Source organism: Prionailurus bengalensis, chromosome D3 (assembly GCF_016509475.1).
Source record: "Prionailurus bengalensis isolate Pbe53 chromosome D3, Fcat_Pben_1.1_paternal_pri, whole genome shotgun sequence".
Classification (NCBI taxonomy): Eukaryota; Metazoa; Chordata; class Mammalia; order Carnivora; family Felidae; genus Prionailurus; species Prionailurus bengalensis.
In genome coordinates, this window is record NC_057356.1 from 69,204,603 (window position 1) to 69,230,361 (window position 25,759).

General features: G+C 50.1%; 1 protein-coding gene across 2 annotated transcripts; it reads left to right on the forward strand.

Moving 5' to 3' along the window:
• Positions 1 to 3,537: 3,537 nt before the first annotated feature.
• LIPG (lipase G, endothelial type) lies at positions 3,538 to 24,500 on the forward strand. Of its 2 annotated transcripts, none has more exons than XM_043558784.1 (10): positions 3,538 to 3,940; positions 6,697 to 6,878; positions 8,514 to 8,693; positions 10,052 to 10,163; positions 15,383 to 15,604; positions 17,502 to 17,690; positions 18,461 to 18,581; positions 19,277 to 19,495; positions 21,489 to 21,593; positions 23,784 to 24,500. In XM_043558784.1, the coding sequence occupies exons 1-10, from the start codon at positions 3,844 to 3,846 to the stop codon at positions 23,803 to 23,805; spliced, it is 1,449 nt and encodes a 482-aa protein (XP_043414719.1). In that variant the 5' UTR covers positions 3,538 to 3,843; the 3' UTR covers positions 23,806 to 24,500. The 2 variants fall into 2 exon arrangements, with proteins under 2 accessions (XP_043414719.1, XP_043414718.1); XM_043558783.1 differs by having other exon boundaries at positions 3,540 to 3,940; positions 17,502 to 17,744.
• The last annotated feature ends 1,259 nt before the right edge of the window (positions 24,501 to 25,759 follow it).

The following is a 25,759-nucleotide window of genomic DNA, read 5'->3' on the forward strand; positions in this document are numbered from 1 at the left end:
GCCCTGACCCCCAGTATGATGGTATTTAGAGATGGGGCCTTTGAAAGATAATTAGGTTTAGATGGGGTCAGGAGGTTGGGGCCCTAATGATGGGAATTAGTGCCCTTATGAGAAGAGACCAGGGAGCTAGCATTCTCTTTCTCTCTCTCTTTCTCCCTCCCATGTGAGGGCATAGTGAGAAGATGACTATCTATAAGCCAAAAAGAGGGTTTTCATCAGAACCTAACCATGCTGGCATCCTGATCTCAGACTTCTAGCTTCCAGAAGTGAGAAAATAAATTTCTGTTGTGCGAGCCATCTAGTCTACAGGATTTTGCTATCGTAACCTGAGCTGATTAAGACATGTGGCTTGTAGGGGCGCCTGGGTGGCGCAGTCGGTTAAGCGTCCGACTTCAGCCAGGTCACGATCCCGACTTCAGCCAGGTCACGATCCTGCAGTCCGTGAGTTCGAGCCCTGCGTCAGGCTTTGGGCTGATGGCTCAGAGCCTGGAGCCTGTTTCCGATTCTGTGTCTCCCTCTCTCTCTGCCCCTCCCCCGTTCATGCTCTGTCTCTCTCTGTCCCAAAAAATAAATAAACGTTGAAAAAAAAAATTAAAAAAAAAAAGACATGTGGCTTGTATTATATTTCTGTCGGACAGCACTGGATGTCTGGTAACCCCTCCGCAGCAAGCTGTTGCCACTTCTAACTTTCTGCCTTGTGTTCGTGAGAGCCGGGATGGCCTCGTGAACGTTCCTTGGGGGTGCTCTGCTCAGTGCTTTACCTGTAATAGCTGCTCAATTTACATGTGGTGATTAAGCCATCTCCTTTGTTGCAAGCACTATAGTTTCTGGCTCATTTATGCAGAAGAGAATCATTAAAATGATACTGGGTAGTTACCAGAATCTCTGTGGGGCACAGGAACCAGGCTTTGGAGATGGTTCAGGCACAGGCAGTGCCTAAATCCCACTTCCCACTGCTGTGCCAGAGAAACAGAGCTGCCTACCAGAGCTGCTGCCCCACTGAGAGAGGCTACCTGCTTCTAGCCTCACTGGCTCCCAGTGCAGAGTTCGACTGACGGAATTTAAAGTGAGAACTCTAACAACAAGGGAAGCAGGAGAGGCCTCCTAAGAGGGGAATTCATTCCTCTAACACGGAAAGGTGCCTTCACATGTTGGTAGCCAAAAAGAATGACCAGAATCCTTCACTAGCGTAGCCTGAAACCTTGAAATTTTGACTGCAACACAAACCCAGAATTTTCCGTTGAAACTCCTCAGACAGACTTCCTCCACACAGGAGGCTCCCCAGATCTCGTGGTTCTTCTGGAAAGTATGAAGCATAACAAACAGTCGATGTTACACATTACTCTGATGCTGTGATTGTAATTTCGTTATGTCTTTTGACAGTTATCACATTATATTTTATTATAGAGACACAGGAGGGCACTCTAACCAACCAGCAATAAAACTTAAGTGGTTTAATAGCCTTGGCAGTTTAAAAAAATGGATATGGGCTTTGTTGAATCTGTTTTTTCTTCCGTCCCTTCCCTTCCCTTCCCTTCCCTTCCCTTCCCTTCCCTCCTTCCCTCTTTCTTTCTTTCTTTCTTTCTTTCTTTCTCCCCCTTTCCAGGTAGGATAACCAACTTTGCAGGAATACCTAATTCCCCTAGGGGATCTACATGTAGCAAAGACACATCCTCCACACTGTCCGGTTAAAGTCCTAGGGACTATGGCTTTGAGCAACCCAGAACAGAGAAGGGGGTTTTTGGCTCACAGGTTACCCACTGCCTCATCCCTGAGGCATGACAGATGGAGACAGGGTTCCCAAGAGCTCATATGTTAGAGGTCAACCGCCCAAATGAAACAGAGAGCAGAGGAGAGAGACCTAGTTGTCAAATGTCCTTCAAATCTGCAGCCTGCCCCCATGACTTACTGGGGGCCTGCCCTCACGTGTAAGTTATACCTGACTTATGTCTGCATTGTTCACCAACGGAGGAGAGCTGGAGGGGAACGGAAGCAACATATCTAGGGGTACCATTTACCATCCCATAAAGTGCACGGGGTTTTATACTGAAAAATAAAGCCAGTCGACTTCTTGTTAACGAATTGCGGCACACGGGAAGGACAAAGCTTGCTCCGTTGGCGGCTGGAGTAACAAAAGTAACAAGGATAGGCCGGAACAATACCTGCTCCTCGGGACTGGTTTCCCCACACTGATCCCCTCGGCTGGGGCCCCAACACCAGGGAGAAAGGGGCGCAAGGCTGCCCGGGCGCTTTTCCTCCCCAGGTGGGAGTGGGACCGGTTCCCTGCGATGGTGGGGTTACTAGAGGTCAAAGGTGCAGTCTTGCCGAACCAGCTTTGGCTGGCTGGACCCGCTGGGACCGCTGAGCGCAGCTCCCCCCCTCCCCCCCCCCCCCCCGGGGGCCCCTTTTGCCACTTCCTCTCGCAGCTCTGCGTCCCCAGGGGAGGTTGGTGCCGCGGGTGCCCCAGGCGCAGCTCTGCTTGCGCGCGCCAGACGCAGACTCACGTCCAAGGTCTCGGGCGCTCTCCGCTCGTAGTCCCCAGGTCGCTTCGGGCAGGGAGCCGGAGCCAGCGCAGGAGGGAGGAACAGGGACCCGGAATCAATAAAGGGAAGGACTGCAGGGGAAAAACGACGAAGGAACAAGTTGCTTAATTCCACTCAACAGGTGGTTGCGTGCGTCGGCCGAGACTTGGCAATGGCCACGTGTCTGAGAACCCCAAGTTTGACTCACTGTTCCCTTTGGAGAGTGCCGCCTGGTATCCCTCTAGCGCTGCATTCCCAAGGTAAGAGAGAGCCTACCCCGTCACTTGGCAGGCCCCGCGCTGAGCGCTGTACCCCATTATTTCTTTTTATTTCCCCGAGTGCCATAAGCTTGGGGCACTGTTAACACCCGAGTATTGGGGACGACGGAACGATCTTAGAGAAGCTGGGGGGGGGGGGCTTTGCTAGAGTTTTACTGCTAGTGGCGGAGCAAAGACTCCAGAAGGGACTGTGCGATCCTGAAAAGCCCAGGCCACAGCCCCCAGCCCCTCAGCTCTGCCGCGTCCTTGTCAAGTCACTCCGTATGCACCTGTCGCGGGCCTCGCTGGGGGTGGGGGTGGGGGCTCGAGAGGAGAAGGACCGAAAGGGTGACCAGATGACTCTCCTCCATCCTGACCCTTGGCTCGCGGCGCGGAAAGCTCATTTAGGGCGCACTTTGGAGAGGGTAACCCTCCTTCTCCGGGGGTCGCGTCCCCAGCGGGCGCGGCTTTTCGGGGCAGTGTCCCCCCTGGGGCGGCAGGGGCGAGGAGAATCTGGGGTCTGAGAGTGGACACTAGCAGGAAGTGGGGTGGTGGGAGCTCGGCTGCCAGCAGGGCGGGCGGGGCTGGGCGCGAGGCGCGCGTCCACGCGGTGGGTGTGTGCGGCGCTTTCATTCAAACTTTGGGGAGCCTAGGTTCCGGCGTCAGCGAAGGTGTAACCAATCAGAGTCCGGGGACGGGAATAAATTATGCAAATCACCATCTGGCGATGGGTCAGATGACTCCCATACTTTAAAAACTACCTCGCCGGGAGCTCCAGGAGTGACAGCGGCGAGTCCTGGCTTCCCCGGCGGGCGGGCGGCCCGGGTGAAGGCACCTCTAGTTCAAGCCCCTTCATACGCCCCGTCCCCTCCTCAGGGCTCACTTTAGCCAAGTTTTCCCCTCCACCTTCACCTTCAGCTGGCTAAGGCCACCGCTCTCTCCCTGGGCGAGAGAGGGCTGCTCACTTCGGGTCTTACCAGCGCGGACTGCTGGAAACCCCGAGAGGTCTTCTTCCTCTTCTTCTTTTCAGTCCTGTTTCGGGAGAGGGGGTGTGGCGGGGAAGGATGCGAAACTCCGTTCCTCTGCTCTGCCTCTGGAGCGTCCATTGTTGCTTTGCGGCGGGAAGCCCCACACCCCCCGGTCCGGAGGGACGGCTGCAAGGTAACGTGCACTTACCCTTATTACCCACCCCCCACCCCAGCTTCTCCGGGCCATGCCCCCTCTCTGTCTCGCCGACGCTTTTCCAGCCCCTCCCGGTGCCTGCGAAATCCTCTTTCCTTTCCCACTGCCCATTCGCTCTTCCTCAATCAGCCTTGCAGTTCACTTGTTTCTTGGCGCTCCGGGCGTGCACATCCCCAGCAAAGCATCCGAGAAGCCGCAGGCGAGTGTGTGCGCTGGCCCGCGCTCACCCTCTCGCCCCACCCCCTTCCTTGATAAGATTCCCTGGATCGGTGCTGTCCAGCCAGCCGAGTCGGCTGCCGGCTGCTCTTTAACCGTGCCCTTCGCGAGGCGAGAAGGTTGTTAGAGCTAAGTGGCTTGGTGCCCTTCCTTCTAGTCTGGGTGTAGGTGTTGGCAAAGTTGGGCGGCAGGGGTAGCTGGCTCTGGTGTGATTAGCGCTTGCGGAGAGCGTTTGGTGAGTAACTTGTGCCCAGAAGCTGCTGGGCCGATTCCCCCAGGTTGCCAGCCTCCTCCTCCCCAACACCCTTTCCCACCCCCGATCTTCCTCTTCCTACCTCTCTTCACCTTCCTCCTTGTAGCTGCTAGCTTTTCTTCCAAATTCCTTTCATCAGAGGAAGCCTTGCCCTGGTGGAGTGAGGGTAGGATCACCCATCCGGGTCCCAAATCTATTAGCGAAGCAGTGGAGAACAGAGATCTCCCAAACTCCACCCCATTATTTCACCTTCTTCTAGTCTGCCGAGGTTGGGCCAACGATGCTGGTCCATGTCAGTTTATGTACTTGTGGGAGGGGTAATTTGAATGAATGGGAAAGCCTTGCTTTACTTAACATGTTCCAATGCTAACTGGAACTGGGACCTGGGGTAGGTCAGGCCTCTAGCTCCTGTCCTGTAAGTTTCCGTTTCACGTGTTTCGAGAAAGTATGGCTGCTCAGTGCCAGGCACTGTTCTAGGATCAGGGGATGTGATGTGGAACAAGACAGATGAAGACCCCTGCCTCACGGAGCTTGCATTTCAGTGGTGAGAAGACAGATGGCAGAACTAATTAAGATATATAATGATACTCAGTGGGAGAAAAGTAAAGCAGAGGAGGAAGGAACAGGGTGCTGGGGGAGAAGGTGGCACAGTTTTAATCTGTGGTCTGGTTTCCCTCACTGAGAAGTTGACCACGGAGCAAGGAACCGGAGGAGGTGAGAGAATGAGCCATGAGAGCACATGGGTAAGAATAATCACAAAGTCCCAGAGGTTGAAGTGCCCCAGGCTGGAAGCGGTAAGAATGAAGCCGGAGAACTCTGGGGTCAGAAAAGGCCGGATGCTAAGGTGGAACTTTTATGTCAGTATGTGGGTTTATCCACAAATCTGTCCCAGGAAGCCAGCAGACTTCTCTCCTTTTCTCCTAGAATTCCCCATCTGGTCTCCGTGAGTAGCTATCTGGGTGATAACTGGGGAGGGAGACTATTTTTGTCCACGGTTCAAATTTCTGCTGGTTGGGGCTTTTGTTCATTACTTTAATGGCAGTTAACCCGAGGTCTGCTCATGTATATTTAGTTGCATTTTCTGGAACCTTACCCTTTTGTACATCTGGTGTATTCTTTTCCTCCCCACTGCCCTCTTCACCACCTCCTTCTCTACTGTTTTGCTGTCTCTTTCCATGATGCCATTTGCCCACCCACTCTGGGATAAATGAAGCTCCTGGTTTGGTCATTTGGTATTTTTTCCCTTGATTTCTGGGTGACAGGAGAGTTTGATTTTTCTAATTTCCTAGTCTGTTATCAAGAGGTAGTTTCCTGGATGGCCGAAAGAATGCTGGATGGGGTTCCTTTATGACTGTCCATAATAATGTGGTGATGACAGTGCTTCGTGTTAAAAGGGCATAAGGGCACTGTATGCACTGAAAGTTACAATTTTGCTGCTTTTATGAATTTCCTCATGGCTCAGTCACTTCTTTAACAAACTAAAAGAACGTCTGGCCCATGTTTAGCACTGCGAGAGCCCTGATGCAGGAGGTGTTTGAAGTCAGTACTGGAATCTAGCTGGCAACGCTGGAGGAAGCCCGTTGTATGATAGCGGATGACTTCTTACCTCTAATTCCAAAATCCAGAATCTCTCAAAATTGGAAAATTTGTTTGGTAATTTGTTTGGCAGCGAGACTTGGCCTCACCGGCCCTGAACTCATGTGGCAGCAAAAACTGATCAGAACTGACACGAGGCTATCGATAGACTTGACTTCTGCCCTTGAGCGTGAGTAGTTTCGTATTTCCCTGCAGAAATTTTAGTGTGTTTGATTACTGGGGAATGCCCCCAGACCCTACTGGGGATGTCATGTACTGTGTGGCTTATGTGCCACGATGCCTTTCTAAAATCTGAAAAGTGCTGAATTTTGAAACTCGGCTGGTCCCCAGCATTTCAGGAAAAGAATCGAGGACGCATACTCTCTAAAAGTAGCCACTTGAGCGTAGGAAGGAGAACTCGTTTTGGTAGGGAAGAGGAAAGAGAGGTAAGAGAACCTATTTATTTCAGAGTCACAGTAATTAGTACCGATGGCTTAATATTCTTAAATTCTGAGATGTCCCTTTATAATATCTTTGCAACTCTTCTGGGAAATGAGAAAACATTCAGCAGGTATAAAAGCTGAAACCCAGAGGATTAGGTAATGTGCTCAAGATTGAACTAGAACTAGACTCCAGATCTCTAACTACCCGAGCCTACTAGATGCACCCACGCTCTGTTTCTTTCCCCCAGATGAGCTCCGTACGCCCAGGAATGTACAGATTGTTGCCAAACCTCTCGTGAGATTTAACCTCCGCACCTCTGGGGACTCAGAACACGAAGGATGCTACCTCTCCCTCGGCCACAACCAGTCCTTGGAAGACTGTGGCTTCAACATGACAGCCAAAACCTTTTTCATCATTCACGGATGGACGGTGAGCCCAGTGGAGGGAGCTCGGCAGCTTGACACAAGATTTGGCTGCCTTTGTTTTGGTCAATTAAAAAGAAGGCTGGTGCTTCCAGATTCTACTGTCTCTCGCTCTCTCTCTTTTCTTGTGGGCTGCTTGTGTTTCAGACAGCTGTGAAGAATGTAATGGGCACTTCGCTGAGGGGGCTATATGGACGCCAGCAGGGCGGTATTTAATGCTGGCACGCAGCGGGCTTTCAGAAAGTGGCTCTCCTGAAGGCAGCGGCCCAGTTCCACTGGCTCTTAAGGGGCCCTCTAATTACACTTAATTACATTGGTCAACCACTGCCTCGAGGGGGCCATCCCTCCCTAAGAGCTGAGCTGAACTGCAGCAACTTGACTGGCTCCGAGAGTCTATGAAGAGCCAGCTGGCCCAGATCGCTGGCCGCCGTTGGCATGGTGCCCTCCTGTTTGCATAGAGATGGCTCCGTTTAAAGGCACTGGGGCTCTTTATGCGCCCTAGCCGAGCAATTCACATTGAAAGGCCCATGACAAACTTCAACAAAAAAGGGCTTTAACGCTCAGCTTTAGAAGCTTTTGACCAGCGAGGGGTTTATTCATTCCTATAATGATGGTCTGTAGGAAAATGACACTATTAAGTGAGCAGGTTTCTGCCTGGGCTAATTGAGGGGGGGCATTCCTTCTTTTAATGATGAGAAATTCATATCCGTTACATGCTTTCTGGGTCTTTAGGTCTATCACCAACTGCTGGGGTCAGGCCTTGTGGGTGGGGGCACCTATCTACCTAAGGTGACTGAAGAGGTGGTCAGGGGCTTGTCTAGCCATCCTCATCCCACAGCCTACAATTAGAATCATGCAATTGAACCTTTTTAAGCCCCCCTGTCAAAATGCAAATACAAACTGCCTGCAACTTCCAAATGGGTTGCATTCCAGAAAGTTCTTTTGTAATCTGGAACTCGGAAGAGCTTTTTCCCATAGAGGCAGGATTGTAAACGGCGTTTGGGTTCCCAGGCCACGCACAGAAACCTATTTATCTAATAATGTACATGTGGATAGGTTTACAACTGGACCTAGTCACTATTTATAACTTTGTTTCTGTGGGAAAATGTGTTCTGAGTTCTAATTTGGGATTCCAGGGACAGATCTTCCCTACTCTGGGGTCAAGAGGGATGGCAGAGATCGGTTGTAGGAAGGGGTCATTTGTTAACTCTGCATCTGCCTAGGAGACCGCGTCTCCTTGCATCTCCAAGAGAAAAGCTAATTCTCCAGGGCTACCCTTTCTACCTGCCTTTGAGGCCTCTTGCTTGTCTGTGACAGGGACTCAGGCTAACCTCAGGCCAGTATCGCCACCAATGTTTATCCTGTAATGGTCCTGTTCGACAGTGAGTAGCAGCCTAAGACACCAGCTATGAAAATTCTGATGGGAAAAAAAAAAGATATAAAGAGCAATGGAAGACAAACACTCATGCAGCAGTCCTATCTGTGGCGGGCCCTGCTCAGGTACAAATGTCTGGTGCCTGAGCAGCCATTGCGAACGTTCTGGAATTGGCTGGGGAGAGGGTCATGGAACTGAATTCCATATTCATCAGGATTCCTGAAACCGACAAGGAGAATTTTTTAAAGTGTCCTTTTTTCTTTGCAGATGAGTGGCATGTTTGAAAATTGGCTATACAAGCTTGTGTCCGCCCTGCAGATGAGAGAGAAAGAAGCCAATGTTGTGGTGGTTGACTGGCTTCCCCTGGCCCACCAGCTCTACACAGACGCGGTCAATAACACGAGGGTGGTGGGACACAGTGTTGCAAGGATGCTCGATTGGCTGCAGGTAAGTGCTTTTAAGAGCAGGATCTTGAACCTGAACCTTCTTAAGAAAACACAGTTCAGGGGCGCCTGGGTGGCTCAGTCGGTTGAGCGTCCGACTTCGGCTCAGGTCATGATCTCCCAGTTCGTGGGTTCGAGCCCCGCGTCAGGCTCTGTGCTGATAGCCTGGACTGCTTCGGATTCTGTGTCTCCTTCTCTCTCTGCTCCTCTCCCGCTTATGCTTTGTCTCACTCTGTTTCTCAAAAATAAATAAATGTAAAAAAAAAAAAAGAAAAAAAAAGAAAACACAGTTCAGACTGTGCTCCAGTGAACTTCAGGCTTCTGAGAATATCTCTGGGATGCAAATTTTTACTGAATTAAGTATTGCTTGAAATACTTGAAGGCTGGCGCTTTGGGAAAGCTTTTTAGTTATTGATATATCTCTGGATTCTTTTCTGTTCTTTTATTCACCGGAAGAAAATCTGCCTTATGGGTTGTTACTAGCCGATGCCCTCAGGTTGGGAATAAAAAAACTTCCTGGAGTCTGCTCTTGCCTCTGAAGGGTGGCTGTCCTCAGGGGTGAGGAGAGGGTTGGTTCCCACAAATGCAGCCTAATGCCACACTTAAAATATTAAGTGTGGAAAATATGTCTTGAGGTCTTAGATTTACTCTCTATAGGTTAATGATTTGCCTGAGATCACAGACTTTCCTGGGGACAAGGGTGCGCTGGCAAAGTGACCCCATTATCTGGGCAATTCCAGCCTGACTTTCCTTTTGCCCCTGGAATCTGATGAATTCTGGCAGCATCTGGTCAGGGGTACTCTAGCATTACCTCATTTTTCTGCCTAGGTCGTTTTGTAGAGCTTGATGTCTGAGCTGTGGGACCAAAGTCCCACCTCGGCACCCCTGCCAGGAAGTGCCCTCTCAGGGTATGGTGCTTCAGCTCTGGGGTCCTGGGTGGGCTTGTGGTGAGCAGATCGGCAGCTCCTGGGGCCTAAGAAGCGAGGAAAGAGTAGGCTGCTGCAGGCTGTGGCTGGCAATTAGTCTCCAGTGAGTCTGGTGGCTTTGATTTCCACATGGCCACCCCCACCTCCTGCAGTGCCGGAGAGAATGGGAACGTAGCCAAAGGGTCAGGTATGTGGTTTCTAGTCATAACCTGCCCCCTGCCCCCAGCGCTTGGCATTTAAAATGGCACAAAGTCCTTTTGCCTTCCCCTCACCTGGCTACGTCCCTTCCCTGTCTCATTGCCAGCAATGAGGGCTATGCCCTGGGAAGTCTCTGCCCCTGGTTCCCGTGGCTCTTCCTCGTCTCCATTGAATGGTTGGTGACCCGGTGGGCTCGGGACCACTGGCTGCGCTCACACACTTTTGTGGTTTTCTGCAGGAGAAGGATGATTTTTCTCTTGGGAATGTTCACTTGATCGGCTACAGCCTCGGAGCCCACGTGGCAGGGTATGCTGGCAACTTCGTGAAAGGCACGGTGGGCAGAATCACAGGTAGGGTCTGCTTCCTGCGCTGACGGCTGACCCCCGAGCTCCCCCGGCTCCTTGGCCAAGCTGGCTTTTCTGAACTGGAGTGTTCCCAAAGAGGCAGCACGAGGGAGCCATACAGGGTTAGCTTTGGAAGGGACCCGGGGGATATGGAATCCAGAGCTTTCAAGCGTTCGTTTCAGTCCCAGAATCCCTCTTTCAAGTTGAGCTTGTGTGGGACCCTGATAAATGAACCAGACAGAAGGGATGTTCTGGTCGAAGCTGGATATATGGTGGGTAGTGTTAGCTTTGCTCTTGGGCCTTCCTCATCCCCAGAGAAATGTCAGGATCCCAGAGCACGAAGGAACCCACTTTGAAAACTGCTGGCCGGGTCTGACAGGCAAGGAAACACCGAGAGGCAAACAGCTAATAACTGAAAAGTACAGAACCGCAGTGGGTCCTGACCCATCAGCCTTTGAGGCTCACTCTTTTCTCCACCAGTGATGCTTAGGACCTCAAGGGAAGTGAACGGGTGGTGGAGTCGAGTTTGAATTCTGCCTTATTTCTGTTTCATCCACCAAGAGCCTCTTTCCAATGTTTAGCTGGCACATTTATTAGTGATAATTATCTGTTTAGAATGTGCCGCTTGAGATTCTCTCTCTTCCTCTCTTTCTGTCCCTCCCCACTCACGGTCTCTCTCTCTCTCTCTCAAAATAAATAAATAAACATTAAAAAAAAAAGAGGGCTTGGGGTGCCTGGGTGGCTCAGTCGGTGAAGCGTCTGACTTCGGCTCAGGTCGTGATTTCATGGTTTGTGGTTTCAAGCCCCGCGATGGGCTCTGGGCCGACAGCTCAGGGCCCGGAGCCTGCTTTGGATTCTGTGTCTCCCTCTCTCTCTGCCCCTCCCCTGCTCGTTTTCTGTCTCTCTCTCTCAAAAATAAATAAACGTTAAAAAAATTTAAAAAAAAAAAAAAAAAGAGGGTTTTCTGATATTGGCACCCAGGTTGTCAACAAAAAATTGGGTTTCCCTTCTTGCTGAGCTTTTGATGTGTGTTTGGATTAAATCATTTAATGATGGGGCGCCTGGGTGGCGCAGTCGGTTAAGCGCCCGACTTCAGCCAGGTCACGATCTCGCGGTCCGTGAGTTCGAGCCCCGCATCAGGCTCTGGGCTGATGGCTCAGAGCCTGGAGCCTGCTTCCGATTCTGTGTCTCCCTCTCTCTCTGCCCCTCCCCCATTCATGCTCTGTCTCTCTCTGTCCCAAAAATAAATAAACGTTGAAAAAAAATTAAAAAAAAAAATAAAAATAATAAAAAGTGTGAAAGATTTTCCTTCCCATTTTTATGCTGCCTCAAATCTGCAAACAGAGCTACCCCTAGGCTGAAGTTAATGGCAGATGTGTTGTCCTAAACCTTTATCTTCCTTCCAGAATTCTTTTATTTGTCTTCACTCCCAGCTTCCCTCTCACCTCCGAGGTACCAAGGCCCAGCTGCTCACCTCGAAGGAAAGATTTGATCAATTTCTTTCCTGGCAGTATTTTTATTTTAAAAGAGGACTTGGGAAGAAGGGAGTCCTTAGCTAATAAATAATTTAGTAAAGGGAGAATTTCAGGTTTTAGCAGCAAGCAAGTGGGGTAGATTTAAATATATATGGATATTTGTAAAATTTTATTGGCTCACCTCAAATCATCCCTGGGCTTCAGTCTAAGGTACACACACACACACACACACGTATACACACACTCTCCTTTAGATCCAATTCCTTGATTTAGCACAGCTTGAGAGTCTCATTTTTGTTTACCAAGACTGTGGGGCCTAATCATCCAGGTGGACAGTGATCGTGTGGCCGCACACGACTGCTCGTTAACCCGTTGCTGGCACAGCGCTGTTGGGCTGTGAGCCGCTCTGGGTTCCACCGTCCGAGCGACTCCTCCTGGCCCCCAGTGAGAGGCCTGATGCTGCAGAACCAGGCCAGCCGTGTTCAGACTGCAGCTCATTCAAATCCCCAGCCACCCCTCCCCCTCCCCGCCAGCCCAGGGTCATGGGCAGCAAGGACAGGTTGCAGATCTTTCCTTATTCTCTTTCTAAAGCTGCAATGAGCTGGGGAAGAGTTTTCCAGTTCTTTCCCCCTGCCTCTTTGGGTGGCAGCTGCTGAGATGGGGGCTTTGCTGACCGAATGCTAATCAGTGCTCCGTGCTGTCTGCACGCAGCATGGGGCCTGCGTGTCCCAAGCATGATCCTCTCCTCCAGCCCTTCTCTGCGGGCAGGGGCCCGAGTGAGCCCGGCGGGAAGAAGTACCCTCTGTCCAGTTGCCCAGCAGCACCTCAAGAGGGCACGTGGCTCACCTGACGGGTGCTGTTGTGCATGTCCGGTGTGGGGGAGGGGCATGGATGTTCTTCTCGCTCAGTCCGCAGACTTCCCCTGGGTCTGGGAACCACGTGGTCCCAACTGGTAGAAGGACCAGACTGTAGCTCGCGTGGGGTCCTAAGGCCCACGATGCTGCTATGCAGAGGCCAGCAGGGAGACACCTGAACCCTAGTCTTGCTTGGGTTAGGGCTGTGGACGGGGGTTTGCCAGAGTTTTACCTTCTTAGGCTTTTGAGAGAATTCTGTGCCTCACTAGGAAAGAGGTCATATACTTCTCTCTCTTTTTCTTAGATTTTTTAATGTTTATTTATTCCCCCAAGACACGCTGCGGTGGGGCAAAGGGGGCCTTTGGGCTTCATTTTGCGGATGGGGTAGTAGGAACCAGTGCTTAAATGACAAGTTGCAACATTTTACACCCTTAGTAGCCGAGCCAGGATTCAGACCCAGGCTGTCGGGTTGCAGAGCCTGCCCTGGCCACTGTGCCACACTGCCTTTTCCTGGTTGGTGAAGATAAACCAGCAGTGGGAACCGAGCGGGACCTGCCCTGCCAGACGAGTGCAGAGGCTTTCCCGGGCGTGTGTGCGTGAGTGGTTTCCATTTGCTGGACGGAACATCTTGGAAGGTGTCTGACCGAATGGAAGAAGGGCTGGCTCTCCACCTTTTCTTTTTTTGGAGGGGACAAGCTCTCCCTCCCATCCCTAGTTAAAAAAAAAAGTAGATCGTACCACTTTTCCCCAGAGTCTGTGAGCCCTGGCTCTGTGTCAGGCTGGGTCAGTCTGGGTGGGTGAAGGCTCAGCCTGCCCCCCCAGCCATCCTTTCGAGAAGCCCTGTCAGCTGCCTGCATTCCTATAGCACAGCTTGGTTTCCATGGCACTGACCGTCTGGTGGAGACTTTTGTTCACATCAGGCGAAGAGCCCCTCTCTTGTATTGGTTGCAAAGCAGAATGTTCCTCTCTCTCTCTCTCTCTCTTTTTCCTTCCAGAAAACATAGCAAGAGGCAGGGGGAGGCTGCCTGTGTCAGTCCTGTAGCCCTTGGCAGCCTCTGAAATGAGTCATCGTGGGCTGTGCCGGGGGGTCACCGTTTTTGTACCATCCTTCTTGAGGGCCCTGGGCTGGGGATGAACCGCCAGGCAGCTCGGGCTTCTTTTCTGCCTTGGCCATGCATATGCATTTATTTCAACTTCTTCTGGAGCCCGCTTGCTTCCACCAGCCGCCGCAGCTCTCGTGAGTGACGGATTTCATAAGCTTACCGTCCACTCCAGCCAATAGCTTGGCCTATTGCTTGGCTTGAAATCACCCCCGTCAGGCCTCACGGGGTGCTCCCTGGTTCTACTGCGCTGGGATCTGGTGGGTTCTTTTGCCCATCTCCTCCTTTAACGACTCTGTTCTCCGTCTAAACTCCTCTCCCACGTGGTGTTTCTAGATCAGGGTGCCTCGACCTCAGCACTGTTAATGCTTTGTCGTGGGAGCTGACCTGAGCATTGCTGGATGTTTATCAGCCACCCTGGCCTCTCCCCACTAGACGCTAGCGGCTTCTCGTCCTCGTCCTTCTCCCCCCCGCAACCGCGACGACCAAAAGTGTCTCCAGACATTGCCAAGTGTCCCCTTAGGAGCAAAATCACACCTAGCTGGGCACCCCTGTTCCAGGCTCAACAGACCCCCCCCTCCCCCCCACCACTTATAGTGCACTGTATTCTCAGCTTTTTCCAGGTCCTCTCTCTGTGTCCACAGGGCGGAAAGCCTTCTATGCGGGCATGAACTTGGCTCCCATAACTACTCGAGCTTGGCAACAGCAGCTGGTATTTACACTGACGAGCGCTTAATCTCTTAATATCTCACATGCGCTGTATGGATTACGACGTTCAGGTTTAATTTTATTGATGATGCTGAAGGTGGGAGAAGTTTTTTCCACTCTGGTTCACCTCCTTTCAGCATCACCTGGGGGTGCTTGCCAGTCAGGATCTCTACGGGGCTGGGGAATCTGCATTTCAGGCTTTGCAAATTCTTTTTTTTTTTTTTTTTAATGGTTTTACATTCATGCGGTTCCAAAATTAAAAGATGGTGAAAGTCTTTTATTGTTGCTACCATCTGCTCGGTTCCCTTCCCTGCCGTCTCGCCCAACACACATACACACAGGTAGCCAGGGGCTTGTGTGTCCTTCCAGAGTTTTCTATAGCTACATGGTAGAATTTGAATTTTCAACAAGCTCCCAGAGATATTTGTGCCGTTTCAAATGTGAGAACCGATTCTCTCTACATTGCCGCTTGCCTGTCTAATGCAGAAAGTTTGCAGGCAAAAAGATTTCTCCTTCTTGCTGCAAAACAGAGGAATTTGGAGGCCTGGGATATGGATCCTCAGTGTATCTCGTGTCCGCTCCCCCCCCCCCCCCCCACGTTGCCTCAATCTCATCGATCCACCTTTGGGCCTGATTCATAACTAAAGGAAGGGGAAAAGGAAGTCCAAATGCAAATAGCTCGGTTTGGGGAAACTGAGTCCTCCCTCCAGAAGATGCAGGCAGTTTAGTTATTCTGTAAAGGGGCTGCTACATTAAGGCTGCAGAAGGCTCCCAGTGGCAGAATAGATGGGACGGCTGGCTTAGTTCAGCCACAGCCAGCCCGAGTTCTTTCTAGGAGTGCTCCAGTTCTGACAGTCTGTGGTTCCTTGGAGCTGTATGTCATTGTGACTCAGTTGAGTTGTCAGGATAGGTGAAGGCTTCAGAAGAAAGCAAAAGTTCCTCCAACCGGAGGCATCCCACGGTTCCAGATTTACGGGGCTTGGCTCTGAGGGTGGCTTCTCTGTGCACACTTAGATTTACTTTTCAATCCAGACTCCAGGACTTTGCACACCCGATGCAGCTGCTCTTGGCTTGCTCTTCTGCTGTAGGTTTGGATCCTGCCGGGCCGCTGTTTGAAGGGGTGGACATCCACAGGAGGCTGTCCCCCGACGACGCGGACTTTGTGGATGTCCTCCACACCTACACACGTTCCTTCGGCTTGAGCATCGGAATTCAGATGCCCGTGGGCCACATCGACATCTACCCCAACGGGGGTGATTTCCAGCCGGGCTGTGGACTCAATGATGTCTTGGGGTCAATTGCGTATGGAAGTGAGTTCCTTACTTTCTGCTTCATACAGTGGTTTGACTCGGTTATCACATCTCCTAAGTCAGCCAGAGCACGTAGTACTCCCAACAATGTTCATTTTGCGATGCCCACTCCCCCCCACGGGGGCGGCCGATCCCGTGTGCAGTTTATCTTCCTGCAGGTCTACTAACAGCCCTCTGTTGGCTTCTGCTTTGCCCTCTCATGCACTGGGGTCCCAGTTGTTATTGGTTAATTTCTTTTTATAAGAAAAGGAATATATATCTGCTGGGAAAAGCACTGTAGAATCGCCTAGAGCAAACAGTAAGCCTCTTCCTCCAGCTGCCTCTTTTACTCTTTAAAGGTAGGCAGTATGAACAATTTTGTGTGTATCCTCCTGGGCTTTTTTCTTTGCAAATTCATTTGTGTGTGTGTGTATGTGTGTATGTGTGTGTGTGTAAGATTATATATTTTTTTTTTTTTTAATTTTTTTTCAACGTTTTTTTTTATTTATTTTTGGGACAGAGAGAGACAGAGCATGAACGGGGGAGGGGCAGAGAGAGAGGGAGACACAGAATCGGAAGCAGGCTCCAGGCTCCGAGCCATCAGCCCAGAGCCTGACGCGGGGCTCGAACTCACGGACCGCGAGATCATGACCTGGCTGAAGTCGGACGCTTAACCGACTGCGCCACCCAGGCGCCCCAGATTATATTTTTTTAAAATCACATTGTCCTGTAATTTTCCTTTTTCGGTCACTATATATATTATATATATAGTCACTATATATATAGTATATATATTATATATATGGTCACTATATATATAATATATGTATATATATTATATATATAGTGACCATATATATAATATATAGTATATATTATATATATACTATATGTATAATATATAGTATATATATTATATATATAGTATATATATAATATATATAGTGAATATTCTTAAACATCAGAACACATAGATTTACTTATCTTATTCTTTTTATTTTAAAAGAAAGGTATTTTTACATTTATTTATTTATTTTGAGAGGGGGAGGCAAGTGAGCAGGGGAGGGGCAGAGAGAGGGAGAGAGAGAATCCCATCCAGGCCCCACACTGTCTATGCAGAGCCCAGTTCGGGGCTCAAACCCACGAGCCCACAAGATCATGACCCGAGCTGAAATCAAGAGTCGGATGCTTAACTGAGACACCCAGGCGCCCCCCGTCCACCCCCCACCCCGCCTTATTCTTTTTAAAGGCTGTACAATATTCTACAGCATGGATGCTCTATAATTTAATTTTTTGTGACATTTTAAAGAATTAAAACCAAGATGAGGTCTCCATTCACTTACCATTTACCTTCTGGATGCCTGAGCCTGTTCCCAGCAGACTTGGATTGAACTGAATCTGCTGCCGAAACCCATGTGTGGCTGGAGTGACCAACCCCTTTCTGGATTTCCCATTTTCTCACTCCCTCTGGTCTCGGCTGTATTGCTAAGTCTTGGCCCCTATTGGCTCCCTCTACTCTGATGCTCCGCCCTTTGGATGTCCCGCCCTGTCATTCAGTCTTAAGACTGTAGCCCTCTCCCAATGTGATAATATTCAAGTAGCCCCTGCAAAGCTTGGAGGTCCAGCAAGGACCTCTGTCAGATGCTGTCATTCCTTAAGACTAGTAGTGTTACTGAGGAGGGGGTGGGGGTGGCTTTGTCAAATTTTTCCTAAGGTCCTGGGATTTACCGGGCTGTTGGCTATAGCTTCCGGTTACAAGAGATAGGACGCACCGTGGGCATGGAAATCCCAGTTACACTCCTAACTTCGTAACCAACCGATCATGTAACTCTGAGCAAATGGCTTCATCTCTGTGGGCTTTGAGGGCACAATCTATATTTGATGAGAGGCTCATCCTGCCCGTCCTCCCCTCCCCCAGCAATCACGGAAGTGGTGAAATGTGAGCACGAGCGGGCCGTACACCTCTTTGTTGACTCCCTGGTGAATCAGGACAAGCCGAGTTTTGCGTTCCAGTGCACGGACTCAAATCGCTTCAAAAAGGGGATCTGTCTCAGCTGCCGCAAGAACCGTTGTAACAGCATTGGCTACAATGCCAAGAAAACCAGGAGTAAGAGGAACAGCAAAATGTACCTCAAAACCCGGGCAGGCATGCCCTTCAGAGGTAACCCTCTGTCCCCACAGTGTCCTGAGGAGGGACCTTCGTCCTTTCCCTTTGTCTAATACCATGTTGTGGAGCAGGGCACGTCCCAGCCCAGGAGATGTGGCAGGGCACAATTAAACCAAACCATTGCAAATCAACGATGTTGTGCGTGCCCTAGGAAAGTCAATCTTTAAAAATAAATGGTGAGGACTCCTTCTGTGATGAAAACCATCGCTCCATGGTCGCAACATCAGTATCTTAAATTTGTGTTGAGACGGAAAATTGTCATTTCTTTGCAATTAAGTTTTGCAAAGCTATTTCATATTTTTCTCATGATCGTCACAGCAAATCTGAGGGAGGAGCGATAGGGCATCAAAATGAGGTCTTGCATTTTTACAACATGTGAGAAAACCATAGGGTTTTGCCGATGGTATTTACATGTGAGGAGGCTGGGGTTCAAAGCGGTTAATACCTTGGTCCTTAATTCAAGGTCACACAGCTAGAAAGTTGCTAGGTTGGAATCCCCCAAAGAGTCGCTGGCCTCCAAGTTTGGGGCTCCTCCTATACTGAGGTGATCCCTTATGCCATTGGACTGAAGATGACAAGAGGGAGGCTGGGCTGGACCAAAGGGACATTAGCCCCTAAAAACTCAGTGTCGTGAGTGACTCAGTTTGGGTCAGCGTGTCCTGAGATGACCGGCAAAGTTCACAAATGCCTTTGTCCCACTGTCTGTGCAGTTTACCATTATCAGATGAAAATCCACATCTTCAGCTACAAGAATATGGGAGACATCGAACCCAACTTTTATGTCACCCTTTATGGCACCAACGCAGACTCCCAGATCCTGCCTTTGGAAATGTGAGTCCCGGGCTCCCTTTAATGAGTTCAGGACCGAGAACGAGTCCGGCTAAGAATGAGCGAGCGTGGGAGCGTGCGAGCCAGTGCAGGGGAGTGCAGCCTGAGTGCCTGCGGGAGGGGCTGGGTGGCTCTGTGGTCCACACTCTCCACCAAGCCCTTGACTCAGACCCTTTCTGGGAAGGATGCTCCAGGATGAATCAGCAGCATGAGAAACTGCTGGGTCAGCTGGACAGAAACTGTTGCTTCGTTTCAGGCCACGCCTGACACCTGGGGCTCTGGGAAATTTGGAACATAAATGTTATCCCTGCATCGTTTCTAATGATCTGTGGGAAGGGCACATGGCGACCGGTATATGTTTGTTAAGTGCACGCGAGGTACAAGGCGCCATGCCAAGTCATGTTGGGACTGCAAAGTAATGTCCTCAAAGTACTCGCTTCTCAGGGCTCAGGGTCTAGCTGGGGGACCAGGTATGTATGCACACACTCACCTCCATAAATGGGATGGGACAGCTCCCCCCAAGGGTCACATGATGGGGACAGGCAGGAAAGGGCTGGGAGTTCAGAGGGAGGCGAGCGTCTGTGGGCTCATTTCTCTGCAGTCACCATGTGGCAGGTGCTGCCACCGCGTCACCCCACACGGTGGGGCAGTTTTCCAGGTGGCCAGGCGGTGAGACCTGCTCCTATCTCCCCTTGTAGAGTGGAGCAGATCGGGCTGAATGCCACCAACACCTTCCTGGTCTACACCGAGGAGGACCTTGGAGACCTCTTGAAGATCAAACTCACCTGGGAGGGGGCAGCTCAGTCCTGGTACAACCTGTGGAAGGAGCTTCGCAGCTACCTGTCCCAGCCCCGCAGCTCTGAGCGGCAGCTGAACATCAGGCGCATCCGGGTCAAGTCTGGGGAGACCCAGCGGAGGTGAGGGCTTCGCGACCTTCCTTTTGCCGCACCTTGTCTTGGCTTGGAGGAAGGGGGGCTTCTCCTGGACGGGGCTCCCTACGAGCACTGCCCTGATGACCTGTTTGCCGTGGGGTCCACACAACCAAAGCCTTCGCTTGCCCCTGTGCAGAGCATACCAGAATATCAGGCCTACGGAACCCCCACGGCTGAGGTCTGCAAGAGGCCCTGATTTCCCCGGACCCTTTGAGCATTACATCCTTCCTTCCAAGGCTCTGAGTCAAGGGTATGGGGTGGGGCCCTGACGTCAAGTCACAGAGAATGCTCTATGCCATGCCAGCTGGCAGTTCCCCCACGAGTTTTAACCTCAGGCTTAGAGTGAAAACTCTAGACCTTTATGTATCATCCCCTAAAATGGTGCCTTGACTCTCTGAGCAAACTTCTAAGCAGAAGCCAAGGAAGCCCGTGGGACCTTTGTCAAAAGAGGAGGGTTTCCTCGGCCATATCTTTCTGCAGACCGCTGGGAGGTCACCGCCAGCCTGGGGATGATAGGAGGCAGGCACCACCCTCCTCCTACCTCATCTGGTATTTTCTCCATCACAGTTCTTCCTGTGTCCTGTTTCCATCCATCGCCTGCGGCATAGTGCGGCCTTAGGGGGAGGGAGGCGGGGGTCCCTTGTCTGAGTGATTCTGGTCTAGAAGTCTGTGAACTGGGGAGAGCTGAGGCCTCTTTGCACCCTACCCCTGTCGCTGGGTTACAGTAGATGTATTCTCCAACTTGACTAGATATTATGGAATCTCCGTCCAAAGTGTTTAGACCAATACAATCTAAAACTAAGAGCCCCCTTTTCCTTTCCTCCTCACCTACACTGGAGGGGACACTCTTGCCATTCTGTTGGGTGTGAACTGGTCCCTTATTGTTGCTTTAACGTGTTTTAATTTCCTGGTTGAGATGAGATGGCTCGCCTCTTTATATGTTTATGGGCCATTTGGGCTTTCTGGTAAAGGTTCTTTTGTTTTTAAATGTCTATTTATTTATTTTGAGAAAGAGAGAGAGAGGGAGGAGACAGAGAGAGAGAGAGAGCACAGGCAGGGAAGGAGCAGAGAGGGGGAGGGACAATCCCAAGCAGGCTCTGCACCATCAGCACAGAGCCTGATGCGGGGCTTGAACTCATGAACCGTGAGATCATGACCTGGGCCAAAACCAAGAGCCGGACACTTAACTGAGCCACCCAGGCGCCCCTCTGGTAAAGGTTCTTAAACCTGTTCTGCAGGTGGCGTTCGTCCTTCCCATCGGCATCGGGATCAGGTATCCCGTACATCTGTCAGTCGTGGGGTCATACGAACGCCACACCACAGAGGCTGCGGTAACCCATGTGGTTTGGCTGTACGTTAGAGTTGAAATGGTTATTAGACTAGTGATTTTTCTCTGCGACCTTGGTTGAGCATTTTCTGACTCACAGCTGCATCCAGTTATGCTTGTTGATGGGTGCTTATGAGCACCCCACTGGAGGTACATTGAATTCCTCCATTTGAGGAGACTGTGGTCCACCATAGATACGGGAATCCATGAACAATTCGAGGCAGTGTATGATGTGTAAAATAAGACGAAACATTTATTATTAACTCCATGCCGTGCATAGGAATGACAATAGCAAAGGCAACACCTATAAAACAATATGCTTTTCTATTAAGGTCAAGGGCTTGGGCAGTCAGGGAGACTTCAGAGAGGCTATGCCTTGAAAGGCAGGCAGCCTTTTGGATGGACAGACAGGAGAAGGTGGAAGGTGTGATCAAAGGGCTGCATGAACCAAACCACGGGAGATGTCAGAGTGGGACATGGCAGCAGCAATGAGGGGTTCTGAAGATTCTGAGTGAAGGTGTGGCATGATGAAAGCCCTTTTCTCCTCACTTGGTCCACTTTGGATCCAGAAAGCACCGTCTGGCTAAGGCACAGCAATGTGCCTCCCCCACTTGAGTTTTGGCTACATGAGTGGTTTCTTCTTCCTCCTAGGTTGACCTTTTGTGTGGAAGACCTTGACAACACCAGCATATCCCCCGGCCAAGAGCTCTGGTTTCACAAGTGTCGGGATGGCTGGAGAATGAAAAATGAAACCAGGTAACCAGGGACTTTCTCATAGGGTCATGCGGTACCTGTTAGGTCACCTAGCATGTGCTGGATATGGGTCTGGGTGCTTGGGATGTAGCAGTGAACAGACCAGATACAGATCTCCTCTTTCGTGAAGCTGACCTGTTGGGAAGAGATAGACCAATCCGTGGAATATGCAGGACGTCGGAGGACGTTTGTGTCCCTTTGCCCCTTGGTCCAACTCCCCTTCAAGATGTTTACAGACCATGGTCCTGCTGGAGTCAGGCCATCTTAGGTTGAACTTCTCCATAGTGACAGGGGCTACAGGAAGATTCCAGGGCCCCTAGCTTCCTTCTGGGCGCCAGTTTGGAGTGGGGGCTCAGGTGGGAGGTAAAGGGGAAGGGCATGGTATAATCCCCATTTTTAGGTTTTTCTGGAACCCTGGGTGGGTGTCAGGGATAGTGATCAGCTCTTCCCCTTTTGGAGAAGCAGGAGTGCTCATGTGTATGACACTGAACCAGACAAAAGGCACGTCTTGATTCTGTGTCCCATGACCCCATGCCGGAGTCCCATTATTTCAGATTTGAGGAAGGCAGATCTCGTGGTGTGAGGCAGCAGGTGCATCCAAAAGGGAAATTCATCACAGAGTCTCTGAGCCTAAACACCTGCTTCTGGAGGACGGAGACGGGCCCCTCGATGGCTTCCACCACTTGCCCCAACTGAGATGCTGTATAATAATGCAGCCTCCATACACCAAGCACACGACATGTGCCCACCTGTGTTTAGTGTCTTTTCTATGTTAGCTCATTTACTTGTATCACCAGCCCCATGACATTGGTGCTGTTAACCCTGTGTACTGTTGTGGACCCTGAGGCTCAGGGAAGTTAGGTCACTCTTTCCAGCTCCCCCAGCAGGCAATGGTAGAGTGAAGATTTGATGTTGGTTTATTTTAAAGCCCGTACTCTTTCTTTTTTTTTTAATTAAAAATTTTTTTTCATGTTTATTTTTGAGAGAGAGACAGAGCATGAGTGGGGGGAAGGAGCAGAGAGAGAGAGAGAGGGAGGCACAGAATCCAAAGCAGGTTCAGGCTCTGAGCTGTCAGCACAGAGACTGACATGGGGCTTGAACATTCAGGATGTGAAATTGTGACCTGAGCTGAAGTCGGAAGCTCAACTGACTGAGCCGCCCAGGTGCCCCGTCTGTACTCTTTCTTGAGCATGGAGGGTTCACTTACTCAGATAAATCACCTCACTTTGATCTGGGTATCAATTATCAAGCAGCTGCACCCATTCGGGGGGCCCCTGTGATGAGCCCTCTGCCAACCCTGGGGACCAGGCTTCATCCTGACTGCTCTGTGTCCAGTTCAGGATCACCAGCCTGATCACAAGCTTGGTGATCACAGGACGTGCAGGATTCTGAAAACTGCCCATCGAATGGCTCAGTCTAGTGCAGGCTCATAGGATATTCTGCTATAATAATAACTTTAGTTCTTTACATTCGTATTCAGATTATTACCTTTCCAAAGTGCTCCCCCATGCATCAATTTCATTGATCCTCAGAATAGCCGTGTAGATGGTACGCACCCAGGAAGGATCACTGTTCTTATCATTATTGTTATGATAACATATCTTATGATAAAACATTTTCTTCTTCTTTTCCGCTCCGGAACTTTGTAACAGCTGAGGATGTTATGTTGATACTTATGTAATGTTAGTACCTCGTCCTACTAACATCCTACCTTACTCATCCTGGTAATGAGAAAGCCAGTCATTACCCCCAAAAGAACATAAGGCGATAGAAGCCTGAGTCATGCATCGACACTAGGAAGTTGTGACAATCCCTAGACATAGGTTATGCCTTCGGTATCCTCTCACCTGATGTGGATACTGTTCGCCTATTCACCGATAAAGAGACTGAGGTTCCAAGAGGTTCAATTGCATGTTCGTGTAGCTGAGACTAGAATCAAGATCTCTGGATTCTGTCTTGCCCCCTTCCTGCCACCCTACAGTTGCTCTCGTATTTCTGGATCAAGGCAAAGAGGATCATGGATAGTTTTCTCTGCATTTGTGTGTGTGTGTGTGTGTGTGTGTGTGCGATAGGTGTGTAAGAAAGCTTGAACTTGTGGCAAACAGAGCACACCCTCAGTACAGGCTGCACGTTTGCCAAGCAAGCCAGGTGAGGATGCCAAATATTGCTCATCTCTTACATGGTTCCTTTCAGCCCAACTGTGGAGCTTTCCTGAGGGGCCAGTGAGGCCCACTCGCACCCGCCTTCCAGACACATGGAGGAAAGTTACTGCTGAGGACCCACCTGATGGAAGGACCCCTCTTGGCCTTGACCCTCAGGCACTGGCAAGAGACTGTTTGCTGGGCCCAGGACCTTACCTCCTATGACTGTTGGGACTTCTCGCCGGAGGGGACCATACGCTGCTGTTCCTGCTGTTCCTGCTGCTCTAGAATTGCTCTAACTCCAGACCTGTGTGCGAAGGGTCGGATGCCCGGGCCTCCGGTGCACACTGCACTGGTTTCTGGGTGACTGGATGAGCCTGTGCTTCGCCTGACAGGGGACACTTGTGAAAGCACATGGAGGACTGTCAGCTGCCTGATCTGAATGGTGGGGAGAGGTCTTTCCACTGGGAGCTGACTTGTGTCAGGATGGCAGACCCATGATCTCATTTGGCCAGAGGGAGGGGAGTATAGATGTGGGGTGGTGGCGAGGCCCTCACTGTTGGGGTTTGGTGGGCTGCATTGATCAATAATCATTACATTGCAGGCATTCCGTCCTGCTCCCCAGCTTCCTCTCTAAAGCACACATCGTTGGGTGTCTTGGTTTTCCTGTTGCTTAATGTTTGATGGGACAGATGTTTATTAAGCACTTAAACTTGATTAGCACGAGGCAGTAGACGCATTAGTAAACCTTTCCAGACGTGGAATCTAATGGAGTTGGGATTTCTAGTCTCCCTTCCAGTTTAGATGATCCATGAATATACATGGGATGAAGGGCACAATGGACACCGGGAGGGCTACAGGGTGTAAGCCTCGGGGATCCGAGGCTTGAAGTGGTTTCAGCTATTTCTTGTTACTCAATGCGCACACTCCTTGTAAGAGTGACATGTTTGATCACTTGCATGGAAAGAGCAGAGTGCCACACGTGCTGGGGATGGAACCGTGGCCCATCTCCAAATGCGATTGCTTCAGAGCAAAATCTCTTCTGCTTGGGGAGGTAGAAGGCATCATATATCTGTTATACGTATCTGTTCCTACAGAAACCAGCACCTGTCAAACAGAGCTGGCGCTAAGATTCAATAGAATGCCTTTTCCTCCGTGGAATATCTTGCTCTAATAGCAGCGCCTTCTCTGTGTTGAACTTAGAAAAGCCTCCAATTGTAGCTCTTGACATAAATGAATATATGCGATATCTGAGAAACTGGTTTATACTTTTCAAAAGATTTGCATGTGCATCACTTCGCTGGAGACTCACAAGAGGAGCGCAAGGCAGCTAATGTCTGTTTTACAACACGAAGGCTTAATGAGGTTCAGCCACATGCCTAGATTTATATCCCAGGTCGGTGGTGGAGCCCGGTGAGGACCCAGATTTCCTGGAGGCAAAGCCCGTGGTATGTTCATTTCTGCAACTTCCTCAAGATGTCTACAGCCTTTTCACCCCAATATGCCTCAGAGGTGACAAGCAAGGAGCTGGTTTTTGGAGGCATCCATTAAACCATAAACCCTTATATTAGTATATAGCCAGGAGAATAAGAGGTTGGGCTTTTTCTGGACGAGATTTATTTGGAAGGAGGTGTGATGTCAAATAGGGGAGAAGGGTGATTTTTCTTTGTACTTAGGTTTTTCGAAAGATGTTGTTTTAACCTGTGTTGTGCCAAAGTTGTGTAATTTTCAATGCCAAACTTTTGAAGACGTAACCAGTCAAGTCTTAGTTCAAGGTGTTTTCTTAAATTGTGTGCTTCTTCTGTTGCTTCTGTGAATGCTTTCTAACCAAAGTGGAGCTTCTGTTATTGGCCATGCCTCCTGATTACTTCTGCCTTCTGTTTTTAGGAATGGAAGCCTCGGGAATCACATCCTCAGTGGGTCCTGTATCTATACATTTGGCTTGAAGCCTTAGTTGTATATAATGATGCTTTTTTTTTTTTTTAACACTTAGAGTACTATTTATTTCTCCAGTGTATATACTGTATA